The sequence below is a fragment of the Paralichthys olivaceus genome, chromosome 4 (genome assembly GCF_024713975.1).
Source record: "Paralichthys olivaceus isolate ysfri-2021 chromosome 4, ASM2471397v2, whole genome shotgun sequence".
Taxonomy (NCBI): domain Eukaryota; kingdom Metazoa; phylum Chordata; class Actinopteri; order Pleuronectiformes; family Paralichthyidae; genus Paralichthys; species Paralichthys olivaceus.
Window position 1 is genome coordinate 3,870,558 of NC_091096.1, and position 21,985 is coordinate 3,892,542.

The window sequence follows — 21,985 nt, forward strand, 5'->3', positions numbered from 1 at the left end:
AGTGTTTCACCTCGTGTGTTATTGTGGAAAAATAGGATCCTGGAGACGCCTGGTGCCGGGGAGCAGAGGTGGTCTGTCCTTTGACAAATTGCATCACTACGAGAGCATCACTGTTAAAGATACAGTCAGGAAAACGTGGAAGTGTTTAGCTCAGATGTGTGCGTGTTGTCTATGGCGCTAATTGATAAATTAATAGAGCTGTTGACAGATGTCTCTCAGTTGCTTGCGGTTGTTTTTCATTGGGCGGTGGTGCTGTGGTCAGCACTGTTGCCTCACAGTGAAACAGTTCCTGGTTTGAAGATGTGCAGACTGGTGTCAGGATAATTAGAGATTCTAAGTCAACCATCAGTGTGAATGGTTGTTTGTCTCTATATGTCGACCCTGTCATACACTGGTGACCTTTACATGCAGCGCCCCGCCTCTCGCCCAGTGTCAGCTGGGACTGGATGCATGTTGTGGTCTTTCTGTGGACGAGGGTTCCTGCCACCCCTCTGTCCTCATCTGTGAGTCCAGATAAATCACAGTGGCCTCACTAAGGCTTCATATGAAATGCATATAAAAAAAAAACAGCCCTGTGGATCTCATATTAAGTGTCTCGGTGTGTGTGTGTGTGTGTGTTATTCTGGCCTTAACCATGAGCCAGACACAGGCTGCAATAAAGGGAGCAGACAGGCATCGCATCCACTATCAGCTCATTTCATGCCCTCGCAGGAGACGGAGCAATCACACCTGACGGCTTCTGGACAACAAGCCTTTTGAGATGAGCCTCGCATTTTGTGCCGCATTGCAAAACAGTAATTGCCCTCCTTGTCAGCGTGTGTCATTAAGTCAGGCAAAGTGAAACACGCCATCCGGTTAAAGCGATAGGACACACAAGAGGGAGAGAAGGCAGGCAGCTCGGCCCCGGTGGAGACCTGCGCTGAATGCCAAACAATTCAGCTGTTTACAAAGCGGAGGGATGTTTGAGAGCAGGCGTGTGAGTGCAGAGGAACTGTGAGGTGACTCGGTCAGGCTGCCGAGGTGGAAAAATCTCCCCCTGCAGAGGAAGTGGACACAGAGCGTTGAGATAGGAGAAACACGGAGCGGCTCACATGTCTTTCTTGTGTGTGTGTGTTGAAGACACAGGAGGAGGTTATGTTTTCAGCCCTGTTTGTTTTCTGCAGGATTACATAATAAAAATAAAGAACAGATTTCCATGAAACTTGGTGGAGGGATGAGACACGGGCCAAGAGAGAGGTCCAACAGAATTTGGGGACAGATCTAGGAATTAGTTTATCCCTTTAATGTTGTGAGATCAGTTGTATTTTGAAATTTTCACGTGTTTCCCAGGGAATCATTTTGAATCATGATGAAAAGATTTGGCATATGAAGGGGACTGGTCTCTACAGCTGCTTCCAATAATGCACAGAATACATTCTACTGAAATTCTCTGGAGGGACTGTACTGTACAAGAGAACTCATGTGAGAATGCAGCAGGAAAATGTCCGGAGTTTCTAACAAGCAACGGACGCTAAAACTAAAACAACAAAAAGAACACAAATATCTCAGGATAAAGAAAGAGAAGTCAGTCACGTAGAAGATGGCGACAAGATTGAACACAGGGCGCCAGCGACGATGTGGTGGAAACAGAATCCCTGCAGAATTTATACATGTTGTTCCGGACATTTTCCTGTTGATGCGATTGGTCTGATCTGCACAGTCTCCTGCTGCGAACTCATGTCTGTAATTAGTTGCGGCTTGATTGAAATTAAGGCGACTGTCGGACCTCGATGGAGGAGTGAGCTCTACTGATCGACATTCTGGTTATTCCAGATTGATCCAAGTGGCTGAATGGATTTAATGCAGCTTTGATCACACAACTAATACTGTGCCAGCAAACAGTCAAACAGTCAAACTCACCACGATGATAAAAGGCAGAAAACATTTTAATAAAATGGAACACGGTACAAATTAACAGTCAACGTGACGCTCCACATGCAAATACAGTTGAAAGCATCCAGATTGTTCACATATGGAGAGAATGAAGGAAATGACAGAAAAATATTAACACAAAAAGTTCAAAATAACTCTTTTTTTCTAATAAGCATAACAGGGCTCCGAGTCTTAATGACAGTGCAATAGTTATAATGTTTTGAAAAGGGTTTGACTCCTTTAACTTCTTCACAGCCAAACCTGAAGCACTTCCTCATCTCATCGACACGTCGAGGCCTCATCAGCGTGTTTTTATGTAAAAATAATACAAATCCCGTCAACAAGGTTTCTTCCAGTCCTGCTTTGTAACTCATCAGCAGAGAGACAGCGTGAAAGGCAGGAAGCTGTTCAAGAAAAATAACTTAGTGATAAACTTAGATGAGGCTGTGTGAAAGAGAAAAGATTTGTGTTGACAAGCGTCAAAGCCGCCTTCTTTATGAGCAACAGCCACCTTCACACACGTGCCACATAGTGACAAATAATGCTGGAAAACAGCCACTGGTCTATACGACTACTTTTACTGTACAAGAGTTTGGTTTATGTGAGAAAACGGATAAAATCTTATGACATATCCGTGGCCATGACCGACTGTATGAGCGTGTGTGTAGATGGGTAGTGTTTGGGATAAAGAAGCTTCATGTCAAATTCAACAGAGATGGACCAATGGGGAGAAGGATGGATGAATGAACAGATGGGGGCTGTGTGGGGAGAGGTGGGGAAATGTTTCATGCAGCCGACCGTCGACGGATGACAAACGCTCCTCTCTGCAGCTGTCCCAGGTAGATCCTCATCTTTGTGCTGTCGCTCGTCTTCCTCACCCAAATCTGGAGAAGACGTCCAAAACGACATCATCAATGCGATGATACAAATCACAACTACAGATTCAGGGAGATCCTAAATGATGAACTTTGTGCTGGAACTCACCTCATTGGTCCCGACTGAGCTGATGACACAGCTGATCTTTGTGTTGTCTTTTGATTCCAAGTAGATGGCCTGACTCTTGTGGTACCTATCAACATAACAAACACAAAAGAACAGCTTTAGTTTTCACGGTGAGGAACGAGCGGCAGACGAGAACAGACAGGAGAGCGGTGCATTACACTTAATTTCACCCAGCTGAATAAACCACATTCCCCCTGAGATCGCGCTAAATGGATAATTGGACTAGAAATTCAAAACAAAAAGTCTCTTTTTAATGGCTCCAAACTGTCAGAGGACAAAACCAACCCGCGGGAGGAGACTGACAGTCAAAGCATTTGATCATTAAGAAGCCACTGAAGAATAATGACGCACGTGTCTCTCTGTGGTTCTTTGAGGAGGTTTTTCGGCTGCGTCTTCTTCAGCGATGAATAAATGAGACTTTGCCTTTAAAGAACAGTGCAGGAACTTCACAGCTGGTGTCTCAACTTCTCCTGTCTCTATCAGTGACTCATGAGAAACTATTCTATTATTTTTACCCCTCTTCAAATCTCTTCACGTCTGATGTGGGGGTCCGCTCTCAAACAGAAAGTCATCAGAGCAGTGTTTGGTCAAGGATTTTCATTCTCTTTGCATCCGTCCCCCACATTCCCTGAATATTTATTTATATTGTGGCTTCAAGCACCAGCACATATTTAGTGGCTGCTAAGAAATATCTCTTTCTGTAGCACAGACAAAAAGAGGCGGCCAAGTGTTCCTGTAAAACGCTGCCGTCAAAACCATGGCAACGAGGCCATCTAGTGGTGACTATGTAATGTCAGTGGGAAACAATGAGATAATGATTTCAAGGGTGAAACTTTAAATTTACCATCTTTTGTCGTAGTAAAGTTTCCCCTCCTCGATGCGAGCCTCGTAACGCTGAGACGGGCTTTCCATGGGAGCTGAGGGGACATGTTCTGGGGATGACGGCGATACTGAAGAGGGAGAAACGTCTGGTTAGTACCAACATGAAAAACTTCTCTAAATGACATCATTTCTTTAAGTGGAGAAGTGATTCTGTACGACAGCGTGGCAACTCACTTAGTGTTGACATACCTGGCCGTTTCGGGGACTTAAGCTATAAAAGAGAAGGTGTGAAGGAAGTAATTAGAAGAAATACCATCCAGTGAGAACATGTATAATATTAGTTGGTTCTGACACACTTACCTTATTAAGTGTTCTTAGATCTTCCATGATCTGTTCGTCTGTCAACAAATAATTTAGCTGAGGTTTGAAGAATTAAGGAACATAGACAACCTGTGAGTGAACTCTGACCCAAAACAAAACTCATCAGGGGGAAAAAGTATCCAGACAAAGAAGAAATATTCTGACTGTAAAATATTATGAATATTTTACTCCTCTCAGATTGAAGAGGGCCAGGCGTTATTAAAAAATGAGGACGGAGTTTTTTTGCATTTCCATTTTGTGGAAATTTCGAGAATAGAAACAAACTAAATCACTTTTTTTTTTTTTTTGCATTTCATAAATAACAAAATGAATCAGAGGAAGTGAAAACGTCAAGAATAAAGTGGAAATATTGAGAATATAGAATTAACTTGGCCCTAAAACTTTTCCTTATCTTCAGTCTGTGAAGGATATCTGGTGCAGGTTTTCTCCGTTTGTCTGGTATTGGGACGGGATCATTAGGTCGTCTCCTCAGCTTCCTGGTCATGATGGGTTTTACCTCCATTGAATCTATGAACAAAAAGAAATGTCTAAATAACACAACAAAAAAAGCACATTCAAAAGGACTGACAGTAACATCCTCATTCACTGTATCTGAGAAGTCCTTTTGAATCAGACAATTTAATATTTATGTGAAACTCACTTCCACCCACCACACACAGTTTTACCCCATTTCTCTCCCTCTCTTCTGCTGCTGAGAGAGTTCATGATTAATCTTCCCGCTCTGGCTCCCTTACCACCTGTCAGCTCCATTGTTAATTTTTCATTCTCAATCATCTTCTTCTTCTCCTCCAGCTCCGCAATTAGGTTTTCCTTCAGTTCCACCTTTTTATCGTCAAACTCCTTCACCGCTGCCTTCTTCTCCTTGATGTAGTTCCTCTCCACCTGCTCTGTCTGCAGACGGGTGATGGGCAGAAACGACAAAGAGAAACAAACAAGACAGTGAGTTTTGTTAAAAACTGCATTAGTCCTGCAGACATCAGCTGAAGATGAACATTACTCACCTCAAGTTGGAGGAACAGATCTGTAAAGGGAAGGAAAAACAGAACTGGTCATGAAGAACAAACATCAGTTGCATGTCATGAACTTCACCTCTGGTACATTAAATCTGAGTGGACTTTGATTACCCTTCAAGACTTGAAAGAAAAACCTAAGCAAGCTTTAAGCAAACATCTATGAACTTGAAATCAAAGCTTCCAGTCATTAGGGATACATCTCATACTGTATTTTAGCCTTTTATCCTTTCTATGTCAAGTTCTCAGTTGATCATTATATGAGTCGATTAACAGGGTCTGACTTTCTTTCCTTATTCTTTTTTTGCAGCGCAACATTTTCATCATCATCCAAAAAATGGGGCACATCAAATTTTGACACACAGAAAGCAAAGGAAGAAGCTGATCACACACACGAGTCACTGACTGAGCCAAATTAAAGTGGACCAAAAAGAAAGATGGACAAGGTTGGAGCACAGAGGAGGACGACTCAGACCTTTTAAAATAAATATGATTTGTGTTATTTTTATATAACTAGAATACGATGTCTTCATTTAACAGTAAAGTTGCATGTTGTGTGAAGACAGACTCTGAACAACCAAAACGTACGATTTCTGGAACTTGTGCTGAACAGTTCAAGTGACTCTGCATCAGAAACAATCCTCTAACACACCTGAAAACATATTTCACATGACCAGTCAAGTAAACTGGCGTGTGTGGTTGTGTAAACAGGAAGCAGACGGTTACTTGGTTATAAAAAAATACTATGAACAAAAAAGAATGGTAAAAGTAAGACAAGGGATTTATTTTCTTGCACCAACAATCGTTTCTGACTATCCAGACCAAAAACAACCAGCAGGTGTTTGAAAAAAGTCCAGAGTACATGTAAACATAGCAACACTCATGTACTTTAAAACTAAGATGTAGTCGTGTGGATGTAGCCTGTATAAAAACACAAAAACACCACCCCCCTCCGACTCCTAATTTTGGGCTGGTTTCCTCCTAGTTCTCACTTCCAAAGTGTTGTTCTGCAGCGCTGTGCACCAGCCAATGTTCTCCCGTCGCCAAACAAACCTAACTAAATTAGGAAGCCCTCCAGAATTTTAATATTCTCCTCCCAACAGGGATGATGGTGATGCATCAGAAGCCAAAGTGTGGTCTGTTTCTGAATGCTGCTCAACTCACCTGCATTTCGGAGTCTCTCTTTGTACTGCTGGTCTAGCTTCTTCATCCTCTTCTGATACTCCTGCAGAGTACCTTCAAATAGAACATGTAAATTAACTATTAAAATTCGACGGGGATTTTTCTATGCTGAACAAGTTTATTAAAAATGTGTGTAATCCTGCTGTCAAACAAACCGGCAGACAGGTATGAAACATAACTTCCTTGGCAGGGGTACTATTTTCATGATGTTATAAAATTATAACTTAGATGTGTCAGGTGAAATCTAAGTGATTTAAACTTGAATACAAGCTATTTATTCAAATATGTCATCAATGTTTTTTTTAGAAAACCCATTCTGGAAATATTTTTGACATTGTTGATGCTGTGCTCTCAGTATCCAACCGCACACTCGACTAAATTCAACTGACATTACAGCTGCATATGGATTTTAAAAAACCCCACAACATGTCACGGCACTGTTTCTACATTCAACATCAGCCTTAAATAATTGAGATTGTATCAGTAAACAGTCTGGATGAGTCATAAGTTTGAATCACCTTTGGAACTGGCTTTACAGCCTGATGATGTAATCCCTGACCACCACCATAACAAATATGAGAGGATCTGACTGTGTCCTTCAAACATCTCCAGTGAACGAGTCCACGTCTCACAAATCCCACAAAATAAATTGCACCAGTCACACATATATGGAAAAACTCCCCCTCCCACAGTGATAAGAGTAAATCCGAGTGATTACCTTCTTGTAGCTGCTGCAGCTGTCTTTTCAAGGAGGCCAGTTTGTCTTGGTACATTCTGCAATTCAATAAAGCAGAAGAAACATCATACTGAGCTACCTGCAGCATTATCAATCAATCTGAAACACTTTGTATGGCACTTTTCATACAACCAATAAAAGCAACGCAAATCATAGCATTCATTCAAGCACAGAGCAAAACACCATTAACAGGAATTGAGGAAACCTTATACATCGTGGATTTATCTTAGCTTGGACCATGATTAACACTAGATTGTTTAGATATACAATATGCCTGCCTACATATCCTACTAAGGACAGAGGATGTCTCACCTTGTACACATTGTTAGACCCTATAAGGCTGAATAAAAGGACACTACTAAACTAACACTTAAAAACATCACTCTTGACAACAGTGCTTTTATAAATTGTGTATGACAGCTGATCAGAGCTCGTCAGCAACACTTACTGTTCTTTGATTTCCACATAGTCATCCTCGTCATGCTTGGCGAGGTCCGTTTCACTGGCATCCTCTGTGTCTGGAAGAAGGGCATGACAGGGCTCAGATTACAAAAGTAGTTCTCCAACTAAATCCAACGACTGATTCTCTCCACGTGAGTGTTACAGCAGGCAGCAGCAGTACCACGAGACAACTGTGCATCTGTTTTATTATTACCATTATCGACATTACTATTAGATTTCCCAACAGCTAGAAGATAATGTAATTGAGTGAAGAGACTGACAGACAGCTGATGAAAGGACGTGCGTGGCACTGGGAGGGTAATGGTGAACACCCAGCCTGGGAATGCCCTCTGTGGTTTGTTGGATAAGGAGCAAAATCTGTGTTGGACGCGGAAGATCTTTGCCGGAATCTTCTCGGACGTCAGAGGAAACAAAGTTGGGTTAGACGAGGCTATGGTGAGGACATGTAGCTTCCAGAGAGCGGTGCTTTTAAACGTTATCCAATGTCATCAGCGTCACGAGCGGAGTGTGAAGGCTTTGCCGCATGATGAGATAAATCAGAGGCCAACTTGGTCGTGCTGTCAGTCCACCGGTAAATGCTAACACGCTTCGCCCGAGACCAGCGGCGAACTCCGGGGGAGCCAAGTTTACAAGCACCGGCGAAACCTACTGTCAGTCAGCGTTACCTTCAGACAACCAGCCCGGGGCACATGAGAAGGGTAAGGCCCGGCCGTGTTGAGCTGACACAGCAGCTTTCATTTTCGGTTAGCATCAATGTGCTAGCTTAAGTTAGCTCAGCCTGCTGCTTTAAAGAGTAAACCCGCTTGTAGCTGCTGTAGTTCAGGCGAAAACAGAACCGCAGCCGGGGGAGTTCAACACACACCACGGCACAACGTCCGCTCCGGGAAAGCTAGCTAACCTGGGGGTGCTGCCATCGCCTCTGCCTGTCTGCCTGTTTCCCTGCGATCCTCCGTCCTGTGCGGGTGAACAGTGTGAAGAGGCCAGTGCGGTGGACACAACACGCAGGGTTTCACCAGCCCGGCGACCTGTCAGTGCTCGGAACTAGCGTTACGTAGCTAGCTGGCTAATTAACGCTATGTGGCTACTACCCCCCCCCCCCCCCTTTTTTTTTTCTTTTAGAGATCATCCATTATTAAAACTGTGCACACACCCGGGTCAGCTGCAGCAGGGTGGGTCTGCTTTTTTACATACATTTGATTATCTGTTACCTTATTGCACGATTGCGCGAGCGTGTGGACTTTGGCGGAGGAAGCTTGTTGACGTCTCTCGCGTCTCTTGAGTGTAGCAGAGTTAGCTAGCTTCAAAGCGCGGCGTTAAAATTGTGAATCGTTGACCATGAGCTAAGTTAGCCTCTAGCACCGGAGACACCCACCGAGTGTTAACGGTTCATCCGCTGATACCTCACCTCCTCCTGGAGTGAGTCCAGACGGGGGCTTGTTTGGCGGGTGGCTAACATGTGCAGCTAACAGGCTAACCGTGTGTAGTTGCCCCTCGCGTTGCGCTGGCTTGCTCCTGGGGAGTTGGTTTGCTAAAGAGTGCATATGCATAATACATTCCCAGCTAAGCTCCGCACCACACGCCACGGTAAATAACTAACGTATATGCAACAAACAGCGCGTTTCCGTTTCTTCTCCAACAAGTAGACAGAGCCCAGCCTCGTTGAACGTTACCTTCCTCTGAGTCTCTTCCCCTGAAACTGCGATCGTCGTCGTCGTCCACGCTGTCGAGCTCCTCCTCGTCGTTGTAATAATCCACCATGGGCGACAGCAGCGTCGAAGCCATTTCTTCGCGTGGAAAAAATGTAAACAAACACAAAATAAACAATCGATTTGTGTTTTTTTGCAGCTCGGCTTGAGAACAGCGCCTACAACTGGCAGGACCCCTGAGCATCAAGCTGTCCGACCTTATGCCTGTACACAATGTCACTGTTATTTAAAGTGTAATGTGGAAATAAATTTATTTTTTTACACATTTTCAAACCGAAGAAGTCTAGATAACGTATACCCGTTTAGGATTTAAACATTTCATAAGCGCGTCAAGTATCGTGGCGGACATATTTAAACAGGCATATTTACGAACATGAGGATGGGGCTATGGGGTCTCTTTGTTTTTGAACCTGTGTGGTTCACTACACTTTCACCGAGGAGAAGAGACAATAATAATCATGATAATAAACTTTATTTGAATATATAGGCATAAAGTGATTTATACTTTAAACAAAGAAATAAATAAAGGCAAACAATGGGAGATGATTTAAATCAGTTGAAGATCACACAACATTTAGAGCAGATATAAAAGTAATATATAAAAGTAGAGTAAAAATGTTACAGATAAATAATTTAAAAAATATACATAAAAAAACATTCAAAAATGGTCAGTACGAACAGAGCCGGGATAAAACTTTGTATAGTAAAAAGTTTCAAAAGTAAAAAGTGAATTCAGAGAGTCCTAACTATAATAACAATAACGTTTAAAATCAAAAGAGGATAAACTGAAGCATAACCACAGCTTTCCTCTTACTGTCTTCGTAGGTGGATCTCCTCAAGGATCTCGGACGCCGGAACAGAAAAGGCATGGACACCGATGGTCCTCAGCTGGGATTGGGGTAATAAACGACAGGCACAGTCCCTGCCCCTTTGGATGGATTTACAGGGGGGTTTCCCTGGCCAATGTCCCACCCTTGCATCCAGTCTTCAATTCTGGCCAAAGACACTGTAATAATTTCTAATTTACACATCTGTTTTACTGAAGCGTTATGGGGTTTTGAACTGTTGGTATTGCAAATCCAGAACTTTGCAGATAGAACCTATAGATATATTGAATTTTGCAGATACTGTTATCCAAAACAACTTTATTCACCCATTCACACAAAGCATCAGGAGCTGTTCAGGGTTCAGTATATTGTTCAACCGGCTTTGGATGAGCAGGGGCTCAATTCAAAATCCTTCTGATAATTAGCTGACCACTGAACCTACTGAGCCACTGCTTGCAGAGGTTTGTCAAGGTGTTGTCTTAGAGTCTGTCAGGAGACATGCAGCTCTGTTTTGTTGTATTATGTTAAAAAAGAATAAAAACAAAAATAAATAAAGAGTTGTCTTCCCAGTGTTTTATTTTGTACAAAGGACATATCTCACCTATTAATTCAGTGACCTGGCTTGAATCTTGTGCATCTTATATTTGTGTCCAAACCTCATGGCTTCACAAGACACCAAAAGGTACAGTTGCAGTTGTTACTGAGTATTTTATAATTCAACCTTAAACAAAATATTCTGCCTTTGTCTCCCATGTTTGGCAAATACAATCAGCTACAGGGGAAGAAGTTCCTGCCCTGAAGCACAACTCAGCTGTTTCACAATCATCAAGCCAAAAGATATAATCATAAAAAGAGGACATTTTGCATAGAAAGCACACATGTTCTTGTAGGCTGGATAATAGAAAGAAATAGAAATGAATCGCATTCTCAATTTCACTGAGTTTACATAACAATCAAAGTCTGTGCTCCTCAGGAGCAAAATTAAACCTGCCTGTATTTTGGATTCGGGGTAATGATCCTGATCATATCTGTGCACAAAATGATCTTTATCTTTTATATAAATTATACTTTACATAAGGTTCTATACTTCATTCTTTATGAGAAAATATCTTCATTTATTTCACAACATATGAACATGTAGAAAAAGAACATTAAAAAGAAAAGGAAATAGAAAAGTGGATAAGAACAGAAATGAAAGAACATTACAAAAAATATCTATATAAATGCTATCCAATATTATTATTCTTTATTTATTCCTCTTTATCTCCTGAATAACAAAAAGCTACCTCTTCTCTCATCCAAGATATTTTGACCATAATGTCGTCAGATAAACTTCAAAGCTCAAACAGCAGGTGGCAGCATTGCACTGAGCTACATTCAGGACATGCGCTGGATCACCGTCCGTGAAGTTGCGACAGAACCGGGTTGACTCAGTCACTCAGTCGGTCAGTCCACGCATCTTCAACGAAGAAAACCAGGTGCGGGATTGTTAGCTCGACAACATTCAACTTGTGATCTTTGGGATCAAAGGACAAACGTAACGCTGGATGTTTTTGCGTTTGATGTTTTTTTTTTTTGAGGGGGGGTAAAAACATTCGACTTTGCGGTGCTGGAATTCGGTGTTGACTCTGCGCGACAAACACACAAAAAAACAACCGATAAATAAAAGAAAACAAACAGGAAAAGTGTTCATCCTCTGCTGCACGCGACAACTTTTTTATTTCCGGCCGTGTGTCAAAAACCCGAGGAGGGCTGAGCTCGCGCTGCTCCGTCATTCAGGAAGTCCGCACCAACTGACAGCAGCGCCCCGCAAAGTGTCACCGACATCTTCCACAGACCCCGGGCTGCGTGGGAGTCCTCCACCCTGGGAGAGGAGCACTTTTATCTGCGCGCCCCGTTGGACCCGAAAGGTGAGCGGGCTCTCCTCCTCCTCCTCCTCCTCCTCTCCTCCCGGCGCTGTCACTGTTTGTGTCGCTAACGGTTCTTACACCTCTGAACCGACGCTTCCTCTCGGCTAAGCTAGGTCGCTAAGCGGTAAAAGTGGATGTGAAGGAGCTGGGGGGAGGGGAGAGGGGGGAGTAGGTGGCACCGGCACCTGGAGTCGTGTGGAGGAGGAGGAGGGGTGGTTGAGTGGAGTGACCACAGTGGCTTGTTTGTGTTTGAGTCCCCGGAGAGACGGTGAGTCCACGGAGCGGCGGCGGCAGCAGCAGTGGTGGTGGTGGTGGCGGCGGCGGCGGCAGCTCCTCCTCGCCGGGGGCTGAAGTGCGTAGTACGGTTTGATTCGCTGCGTCCGTGCACCTGCTGAAAACCTTAATTTCGGATGTTGTGGAGCTGCGTCCCCCCGGTTTGGTTTCTCCCTCAGCGGGTGAGTACGAGCAGCGGAGGACGGCTGACAGGTGAAGCGCGCACTTGATGGATGTGTGGGATCGTGTGTGTGTGTGTGTGTGTGGACGCTGTGCAAACTTGTCCCCGCTGTTTATTTCGCCGTTGTCATCGAATGTGGGTCAGTGTGCGTGAGTGTGTCACATGCAAACCCACCGTGGCACCTTCCGTCGCATCCCCTCATTGTTTTTACTATCAACGCACATTCTCAATGGCTCTCAGCTGAGACCCGAACCTCCTCTTTAACCACGTTTTACTACGCCATTAGCTCCTCCGCACGCTGGACACTTTTTGCAATAACGACTCGCATTCACAACATTCTCCCTTTAGCATTTATTTACAAAGTCCTTCCCTCTGCAGGAGGTCATCACCTGCACGCACTCATTCACATGCACGGTGAAGTAAGCAGCAGGTTAAAAAAAAAAAGTGGATGTGGGCTCGAAATGGCAGATGTGGAGAGCGAGCCGAGCGTTAAAACCCAAGCTGACCCAACATGATGTCATCTCTTGAGCGTAGAGCGCATGAGTGAGAGGCAGCAGACCTGGTTCTCTCAGATAAAACTGTTGTTTGTAAAGATTTTCATTCTAAGGAGGCTTCTTCTCCCCCCCCCCTCACAGTTTCAGGCTTCAGTTTCAATACATATTTCTTTTCTTTTCTGCTCAGGGGCTCAGAGAAGAGATGTAGTGTGGATGAACTCATTTCACACACATTTGTTTTGCTGAATTTAAATACTTGGCCTTGGCGTGTTGCTGAATCCGTGGCGTCAAGCTGCTCTGTTAATAAAGGGAATCAAATATTTAGATTTTAGTCATGGTTTGTGCTTTTCTTACAATCTCTTTTTTAAGCAATTATAGCTGCTTTTTCACCACAGGAACTTTTTTACAAAAACAGAGAACCTTTGCACGAACTCTGATGATTACCCCCTTTTCGACCAAGGTGTACCTGGTGCTATGGGGCTGGTTCGGAGTTGGTTCGCTGGTTTGCTTTTCCACAGGATAGAGCCATGACATTACGTCACTGTACAAGTCTCTGATTTCCCAGCACAGGCTTTGCTCGTGAAGCTCCCTCTGTCTGGTTTGTTCTGCACTTTAGCTGACGACAACAGAACAACAACAGTTTGTCAGACCACCACTGCTTTGCTTTGGCATCCATAGTTAAAATTATTCAATCCTCTTTGCAGACTACACACGACAAAGGCTCTGTTTGGTTTTTGAAATGGTGGTCACAATGTTTTGGTTGGTCTGTGTCATCTTGTTGCTCATGATAATCGAACCCGATTTTCTGGGTGAGATCCAGGTCTTTGGCTGTCAAAACACAAAAGGGTGGTAAAGGGTTATGTTTTTCCACCGCAGGGACCACAGTCTAAATTAAAATCTTTTTATTATTTATTATCTTTTTCAGCCAGTCTTTAATTATCGCAATAGGTCGTAAAATCCGGTTCCTAACGTTATGTCTGGCATTTCGGTTGTTTTAAATGTGCTTTCTTACTTGTCCTCGACCCTTTTCTGATCAAAAGCAGCACAATTTTTACTGTTTTTTCAATGTTTCGCGATGTGCACTGCCCATTTACAACATTGCCTCTGGGACAAGGGTTGAACAGCTTTTTGTAGCTGTCCGTTGTTCATACATCAGCAGGCTAATTTGTCTAATCTTCCCTTGTGGTCTGTGGTCTGGTTTGTAGGAACCGTTTAGTTTCTTAGTTCCTGGGACAAAGGGTTCCTGATGATTTTGGTCAGAACGCAGCTTTTGTCTATAATCAAGAGTTTCAGTGTTTAGTTTAGTTTTGCTGCATGCCCTTTCGTTCAAAGGGCACAGGGCTATTGTGCAAGTCCCCCCCTCCCTTGTTGACATCTCCCATACTGTATCTAGGAGGCCGACTGGCAACCCAGTGATCATGCAACTGAGAGAAGGAACAGAGAGTGACACACTTCCTTATTAGTGATGGTACACAGGCAGTTCAGCCTTTATGACTTTACTCTGATTGTGCCATTTTTAGGTAAATGGTTTCCTCATCCTGGTTGTTTTGAACTGATACAGAACATGTGTTTGTGCAGTTGGCTCTGTAGGCTGATAGTACACAGGTTATGATATACTAAATGGTTGTTTGTTGTACCATTGAGCCCAGCTGAGGTTATTCACATCTGATGGGGTAACTGGTTTTTATTATGCAGGTTGTGAAACCTGAGACTTTCAAGGCCACAAGTCAAAATGCCAAGAATTTGAGGAGAGTAATTTTTAATAGGCACAAACTGAACAATAGACAAGTATACTCAGTATTTTGGATGAATTATTACGTGTTTTCTCTGATTTAATTTGGCTTTTGTTAAAGCAACACTATGTAACTTGCTGAACAACAGTGCCCTCGGCATCATGTCCGAGCAATTATGTGGTTTTCATGTAGTAAATAAAACAAAGCCCATCAATGTGTTGAGTGGAACTCTGACTGAAACCCAACTGAAACAATGGTGGATATTACCCATGATCCCCTGCCTCCTGAACCAGGACAGCTACCACTGAAACAAATCAACCAAACTCTATTTGGAACTGTTAATAGTTTCCTGCCGAATATTGTTATATTGCTAGTTTTTAAAGACTTCTTAGTCTTTTTAACCGATCTACAGTTCAGCTTTACTTTTCAACTTGCTGGAACTGATTCTGACAGTTGAAGTTGGACTCTCAGTCAATTCCACACTTCTCACAAGAGATCCTACTCACTCAACAAAGTAACATAGAACAGACGTTCATGGTAAGAGTTGGAATGATAAAGGAACTGAACCATCAAACTCATCCCGAAGCTGCTATTTTAAGATAAAAAAGTTTCCTAGTGTTGCTTTAAACATATGACACTGGTCTCTATATGTAACATGACAGCAAGTTTCCTTTATACAGTCAGAGGCAGTCTGAGGCATATTGCTAATAGCTATGTCTTTTTATAGAGCTGTTTGAGAGATTATTGAGACGTTAGCCGGGGTCCTCATGTATTTGCACAAATCCTTTTGAGTACCAGTGTTTTGTGTGTCTGTGAGTGTGTGTCTGTGAGTGTGTGTCTGTGAGTGTTTGTCTGTGTCTGTGAGTGTGCTGATGGATGCACTGGGAAAGGACACATCAGCTGCTCTTGACAATTGGCTGATGTGTCTGTCAGAGACAGGGGGTGGGGGGTGTGAGCTGAGGCCATGCTCACATCAACGGCAGGCACCTATTTGCACAATAGACTTAAGTCAAATTGTGAGAATAGCTTTTTGGTTATGTCTCTCCATGATAGGACTGCAACTCATTCAACTTGATTCATGTTTGTATTCAACAACGCAACTATAGCCATGTAAATATATCTGTTCTCTTTTTCATTCAGAAAAAGATCAGGTAAAAACAGGGTATGCAGCCTTTGATTCTGGTTGAGCAAAATAAAAAACGTAGCTGTTTGTTTGTTTTTCAATAGAGACAGAGTTTGTGTCTTGATCTTATCTCAGACATGAAACCCTACCACATTGCGCTGAGTGTGTCCTGCCAGGCTGCTGACAGAGTTGTCACGTCAGTGTTGACTCTGCATAGCACTGATAGTTTAGTTGTGTGTGGTCCTGTGACACCAGTTGACAGCCAAGTAGAGCTTGACAAACACCTGACCTCTGAGTAGAGTGTCCGACCGAAACTACTCACACTCCATAATGATGGAACTGTACCTGGTTGCAATAAAGTTTAAAACTCGGTCCAAATATAAAAACATAACAAATTTACGATAGGAGACATAAACTATCAAAGGAATTGCTGCCAAAAATATGTCATCAGAGCAGAATCATCTGTGACAAAAATAAAAAGCTGAGCTAAAGTTAAATGTTAATGACTTTAAGCCTTTTATTGATTGAACAGAAAGTTCATTGAAATGGAGAGAGTGCAGGGAAGACATGCAGAAGGACGTGAGCTACTCTAATAATAGCTTTCTGACTTGATTCGGTCATTATTAATATGAAGGACAGTCATTGAGATATTAGATTAGAGAGTATTATTGATCTGCCTGGGGCAGCTGTGGGAGTGAAAGTATTTCCCTCGCAACTCCTGCAAAGTTTATGTGCCAACGTATGCCAATCAATCCTATGCTATAAAAACTCAAACAAATATAATTTGGGCTGTGGTAAAAAGAGTGTTGACAAGTTAATGTAAAAAGCTGTTCTGTGTGATTGCTCTGTTTTATAATTCAAACTGACACAAGGAGAACCATGGCTGACAGAATGTTGGCTTCATGTCATTAATGCTATGGTGAATCGACTGTCTGGAAACGTTGCCTGTCCTCAGCACTGTATCAGGGTCATTGTAGGTAAAAAGTTGTAGGATGCAGGTAATATGAGAGAACATTTGCATATCCTCAGATTAAAGTTACAAAGTGACTTGCAAAAAAAAAAAAAGAGTGCTTGTTTTTGTCACTTAACCACCTGCAGTGGATGATTCAGTCACACTAGTTAAATCTTAACCCCAATATCTCTGATAATCACTGATCTAAATCAAACCAAATCATCTTCTAATGTGCCCCCCCCCCCCCCCCCCCTCGTATGTGGGTTCATTCAGATGTCAAAGTTAACAAGTTTACCTGCTCTGCTGTCGAAGAAACCCGACGGGCCCAGTTGCAGGCCCATGTGTCTTGTGGCCTGCCACAGACACTGTAATGAGTTTACTGGCTGTGTGCTGGGTCAGCTCAACACATCTGCGAGACTCTGTTAGGCAGCTATTATGACATTTCCAAAAGTTGAAACCCCTTGATGCCAGTGGGGGAAAGTCTTGGCAGCTTTTTGCTCTGCATCTAGGGCAACCTTGCTTCTCTGTTTTTTCTCCTCCCTGCTGACTAATCCACCTCAGCATCTCTCACAACTCTCAACTTTTCTCCTCTTCCATGTGACAGAAGGTTGACTTCTGAAAAATATATTAGAGAATTGTCAGTTTAGCCAGTGCCACGGCAGTTTGGTGGTTTATGCCACGGTAGCAGAGCGCATCAAATATTAAAGCGCTGCTGTCAGGCTTAATGTTCTGCAGTGATCTGGTTTAGCATGTCTAATATAGGAATGCTGTCTCAGATGACAAGGAGAATTATGCCCTCCCTACCCCCCACCTCTCCTCTACTGGCAGATGTGTTCATGTGGACCGCTTTTAATGATTCAGAGGACAGCAAAACTCCTCGCTGCTGCACGATCATAGTCCTGTGAAGCCAACAAGACAGAGAACCCATACAGATATTTGGTAGCAGGATTAATCCACAGTAGCAGTAGCACTTTATTTAATTACCAAATCTTGAGGACTGCTTGCACATGCCCATTTTCACAGCGGGTGGTTCCATAATCCTGTTTCTTGTAGATATCAAGGCAGTGTTTGTAACCAAGTCAGACTCCATCATCTTATCTATTGTCTCAATTTAATTAAGTTTGAAGAGATATTCAGCTTTGGAAGCTGTTTATTTGCACCACTGATCACGATAGGAGTCACAAAGAAAATGTGAAACTGATCTAGTTGTGGCTCAACAGCTGGCAGAGACCTGAGTCATGGCCTTGGTCGACTGAAAGCTGTTTCAGACTGGAGGAAGTCATGGCCCAACAGATGTCTCATCAACAAATGCCTCCCCTGTGAGTGTGCCACTTCTGCTCTTCACTCGTCCACTTCGCACTGCTGGAAATTGTCTTTGTCTCACCGTCTTGTTCAGATTTTTGAGGATTGGTAGTACCCAGCTGTCACCTGTTGTACAGCTGAAAATATTGGGCACTTTTGAAAACATTTATCGTGTCTGGAGGAACATGCCAGACTATTCACCTGGCACAATGAATCTTAATTTTCATTTTTCTTGTGTTGCAGACTCTCTGCTAGCATGACATTAATTTGATTACCTCACACAATATTAATGTATTGTATACCGAAATGCAGAACAGATTGGTTGTTGAATACGTCATTGTTTTATGTGCATTAGTTGGGCTGTTCGTTTCCTCTTTTGTTTTCTTCCTCCAGCCTCCTAAACCCCTCTGTCATAAGAGAGGCATTTTGGCAAGTCAGCCTGACTGGGTGTGGGAGGTTAGCATAAGCGACTTGATTACAGCCCTTCATCAGAAGCATGCCTCCTATCCTTTTGCAGCTGTGGCCATGAGTTTACCCCCTCTACCACCACCACCCCCCCCTCTGTTCAACCCCCATTATGTCCGGCTACATCTGTCTCCAGCTCTCCTGTGAAATCTGCGAGCCTCCCTCTGCTCTTCCATGACTAGGCCAAGTTGAAGTGCTGGGGAATTATGTGCAGCCATTATCATCCAAAGAGACATTACCATCACTGATGGCTGACTTGTGTTATCTCTACCCACCACCACCCCTCCCGGGTCTGGGGCTTAATTTAGCTCGGCAGAATGAAGGAAAGGGCTTAGGCGGGCGTATTTTTAGAACTACATGGTTCACTGTAATAGGGGTCTTTAAAAAATTCAAAGTGTCATGTCATAGGCCTACAATTTGCGTCCATTCTGCTGACTCTCCCCTGCATGCAACCAGCTGGGGAAACTATGTGCTCTGCTAGCTTAGCAGAGTGGGGCATGTCAGCAAGGCTTAGGATACATAATTGTGATGGGCATGTTTGCTGATGTGAGTGGGGGTGAGGTAATACACTGCTTCACATTGGTCTATTTTGGGAACTTCCTTTGCCTGCCCAAAGCGCTTTGGTGTCTCACAGTTCTACATCCACATCTATTTTATTTTTTGATTCACCTGTTTTTCCAATTTTCAATGTGTTGATTAAACACTTCCAGGTCAGCACAATGGTGGACAGTGTGTTCAGTGCTAGCACCTTGGCATCGCTTCATTATCAAATGGTGCAGAGTTTTTAAGGGTGATGTCGCCTGGCAAGATCAAACTGATCCGTTTTTGCTCTTGCTGCCACCAAAACGAACATAAATGCTTGATAACTCCTCATCTGTTGGGCTACCAGAGCATGTGCCAAACCCACCCCACCCCCCCAGTCCCAAGAGAAACTAGGCCTCTGCCCAAGCTCTGTGCATCCCTAATGCTGCAACTGGACAGCCTCCATTGGGTCAAGTGGAGATTTGCCTCTGATGAATCTGGGGGAGATTGTGTCGAGCTCTCACAAGCCAGCAGTGAATCAGGCTAAATATGACTTTTATTTTTTATTTTTTAGTTAAGTCTGTGCCTCAGCTTGGCTGAATGCGTTTATCGTGGGATTCCCTCCAACAATAATTTTGAATGCAACATCAAGGCAAACAAATACTGTTGGACAACACGGCTATTTTAACCCAGACTGGATGTGAGTAATGTGTCATAGAGCATGAGGGAACATGGGAGTTTCTCATGGGGAAAAATAATACAATGTGGGCCACAGCCAAGTGCTTCCGCCACCCTTTTCTTGCTTAATAGTCCATATTAAAATGGGTTTGTATGTGTTTCTGAAGCCAGAGAGCCCGAGGTTAAACTGAACAATTGTCCAATTAAACTGTGAATTGGAGGACACTCTGCCAGTCAACATCCCGCCCCTCTACTTCCATCATTCCTTCTCATTTCCTCTCTCACTCACTTACGTTCTCTGCCATTCACACGATTGAACCAGATGTGTAGTGTTAGAAAGCCACGAGGCCACAAACCCTAGGATAATTGCAGGGATGATGTCGTCCCGCCGGGCAAATTAGAAAATGGTGAAATTATCAGTCCATGAAGGTATCAAAAAAGCTCATGTGTGCACACCCTTCCTGGGTTTTCATTCACAGCATCTTGCATTACCCGAGTCCTGCTGTTGTTTCTTGGTGTGATCCAAGGTCCATGTCGCATAGGAAAAAGCCTATTAACATTCTTAATCAATTCACAGTGATAGAGCAGGAGGCAGGCTAACATTACCGCCAGATTATATATCAAGGTTCAAATTACTGATCTCACCAATAATCACAGGCTGGGTTTTGTTGTCGAAACTCTTTGTGAGCACCACTACTGAATGTAAGATTAGCTTTGGAACTGTTGACAGCATAAAATTTCCGCACATAGTATTATTATCATGAAATCAACAGCCTTGTAGGAAAATTAAAGAAGCTAGGGCGGAATTCTGATAACCCCCCACACACAGACATACAAAGTCAAGGTAATAACCATGATTTAAGGCCATAATGGACACCAAGTAGGACTACTGCATCTAACACTGACATCCATCTATTTGAAGAGCTTTTGTCTGTCTATCAATCATGCTCTCACTCTGATTGACTGAACTGTGACTTATAAATAATGGGTTCCTCTTATTAATTTATGGTCTTTTATTTTTTCCCGAAAAATATTTACAGTGTCAAGATATGTTCGATCATTTATTGATTGACACACATAAGAATAAAGAGTTTTGTGGATTGTTAAGCTTGTGACATCTGATCTGTGGTGAGACCAGACTACGCTGCTAAAGTAGAGGATGTAGTGAAAGAGAAAGTTTTACTGGAAGGAACTAGTGACCCTCCAACCCCCCTTTCATTCCCTCTCCCCAAAGAGACAGGGTGGGAGAGGTTGCAGAAATTAATGGATTCCACCAGGAACAGAGAGCCTGGACCAACAGTGAATGTTAGAGATTCACATTCAGCAGAATAAACAAAAAACAGGCAGCAGAGTGGTGTACTGATTTGAGTGACCATGTCATTGAAACTTAAAACCTGGCTATTACGACTATTTTCCTGTTTGTCCTGAAGCCAGAAAGCGAGTTTACTTGCCGTTAAAGGCTTAACTCATTTAAAGTGATACTAGATGATATCACTTATGTCTGCAAACAGAAACACATATGACATTTTTGAGCCAATGGCCTCCACCACAAGTATATGTTGATGGGAAATCTCACTTTGATATAACCAGCTCTTTCCTGGCCGACCTATTTTCTGTGGACGCGGCTGTTGTTATTGGGAAGTTTCACAAGAGATCGTTTAGAAAAACCCATCAATACTTAATTGCCGGTGGTTATGAATCTGAATGTGTTTCTACACAGATACTGCAAGTAGCCATTCTAACAAAAGTATTTAGCTTGTTAGTGCACTAAGCCACATAACTATTACGTAGGTGGTAACTTAAAGGCATTTGTGTGAGTAAAATCTGTCCTCCGCAGGCCAGATAGTACAAGTTTTTACTCCTTTTTTCTGTGTGTGTGTGTGTGTGTGTGTGTGAGTGAGAGAAAGAGGCATGGATGAAGATCTAAAAGAGGAAGGGGGAGGCTAAGATCTGAGCCAGAATTAATTCCCAAACTAATTGCGGACAGACTTTACAGGGGATAAAAAGCTGAAATCCTAAGGCCTAAAACCCATGGGCCCTCTCCCACTCTGTGTAAACCCCAGTGATGATGTACATAATTCATACTGTCAGTGTATATTTGAAAAAGAAGAGGAAGTGGCAAAACACAAGGGAAATGACTCAGTGGCCTAGATGCATGTCTCCTTTTTTGGGGTTTCCTCTGCTTAATTTCCTCCCCCTGCCTTGATCTTTAACTTTGGCTGAACGTTCTCTTCTTTTTTCTGGCAAAGCAGGGAAAGAAGGTTGTAGGTTATCATGCTGAGGCTTCTCCTGCTGTGTTGCATCCATTGATAC

The 21,985-nt window shown here is 43.1% G+C and overlaps 2 protein-coding genes and 1 long non-coding RNA gene across 11 annotated transcripts in view; 2 read left to right on the plus strand and 1 right to left on the minus strand.

Annotated features, from left to right (window-relative positions):
* Positions 1-1,907: 1,907 nt before the first annotated feature.
* On the minus strand, positions 1,908-10,132 carry suds3 (SDS3 homolog, SIN3A corepressor complex component). 6 transcript variants are annotated; one of them, XM_020099344.2, is made up of 13 exons: positions 10,027-10,132; positions 9,177-9,290; positions 7,493-7,562; positions 7,027-7,082; positions 6,291-6,362; positions 5,118-5,137; positions 4,851-5,007; positions 4,528-4,623; positions 4,096-4,157; positions 3,970-4,006; positions 3,758-3,863; positions 2,896-2,980; positions 1,908-2,795 (listed from the first exon to the last, which is right to left on the minus strand). In XM_020099344.2, the coding sequence occupies exons 1-13, from the start codon at positions 10,079-10,081 to the stop codon at positions 2,697-2,699; spliced, it is 1,029 nt and encodes a 342-aa protein (XP_019954903.2). In that variant the 5' UTR covers positions 10,082-10,132; the 3' UTR covers positions 1,908-2,696. The 6 variants fall into 6 exon arrangements, with proteins under 6 accessions (XP_019954903.2, XP_019954900.1, XP_019954899.1 ...); XM_020099341.2 differs by lacking the exon at positions 10,027-10,132 and having other exon boundaries at positions 3,985-4,006; positions 9,177-9,422; XM_020099340.2 differs by lacking the exon at positions 10,027-10,132 and having other exon boundaries at positions 9,177-9,422.
* LOC138407436 (uncharacterized) lies at positions 7,542-10,594 on the plus strand. The gene is made up of 2 exons (XR_011240843.1): positions 7,542-8,204; positions 10,038-10,594. It is a non-coding gene; the product is annotated as an uncharacterized lncRNA (long non-coding RNA).
* Positions 10,595-11,423: 829 nt separating this feature from the next.
* taok3a (TAO kinase 3a) overlaps positions 11,424-21,985 on the plus strand; it is a 58,742-nt gene continuing 48,180 nt past the window's right edge. Inside the window, exons 1-2 of one of the 4 annotated variants that reach the window (XM_069523357.1) lie at positions 11,488-11,949; positions 17,926-18,024. The gene's annotated coding sequence lies outside the window, so the exon portion shown is untranslated. Of the gene's footprint in view, positions 12,405-17,925; positions 18,025-21,985 lie in introns of all 4 variants that reach the window. The other 3 variants (XM_069523354.1, XM_069523358.1, XM_069523356.1) reach the window with 3 other exon arrangements.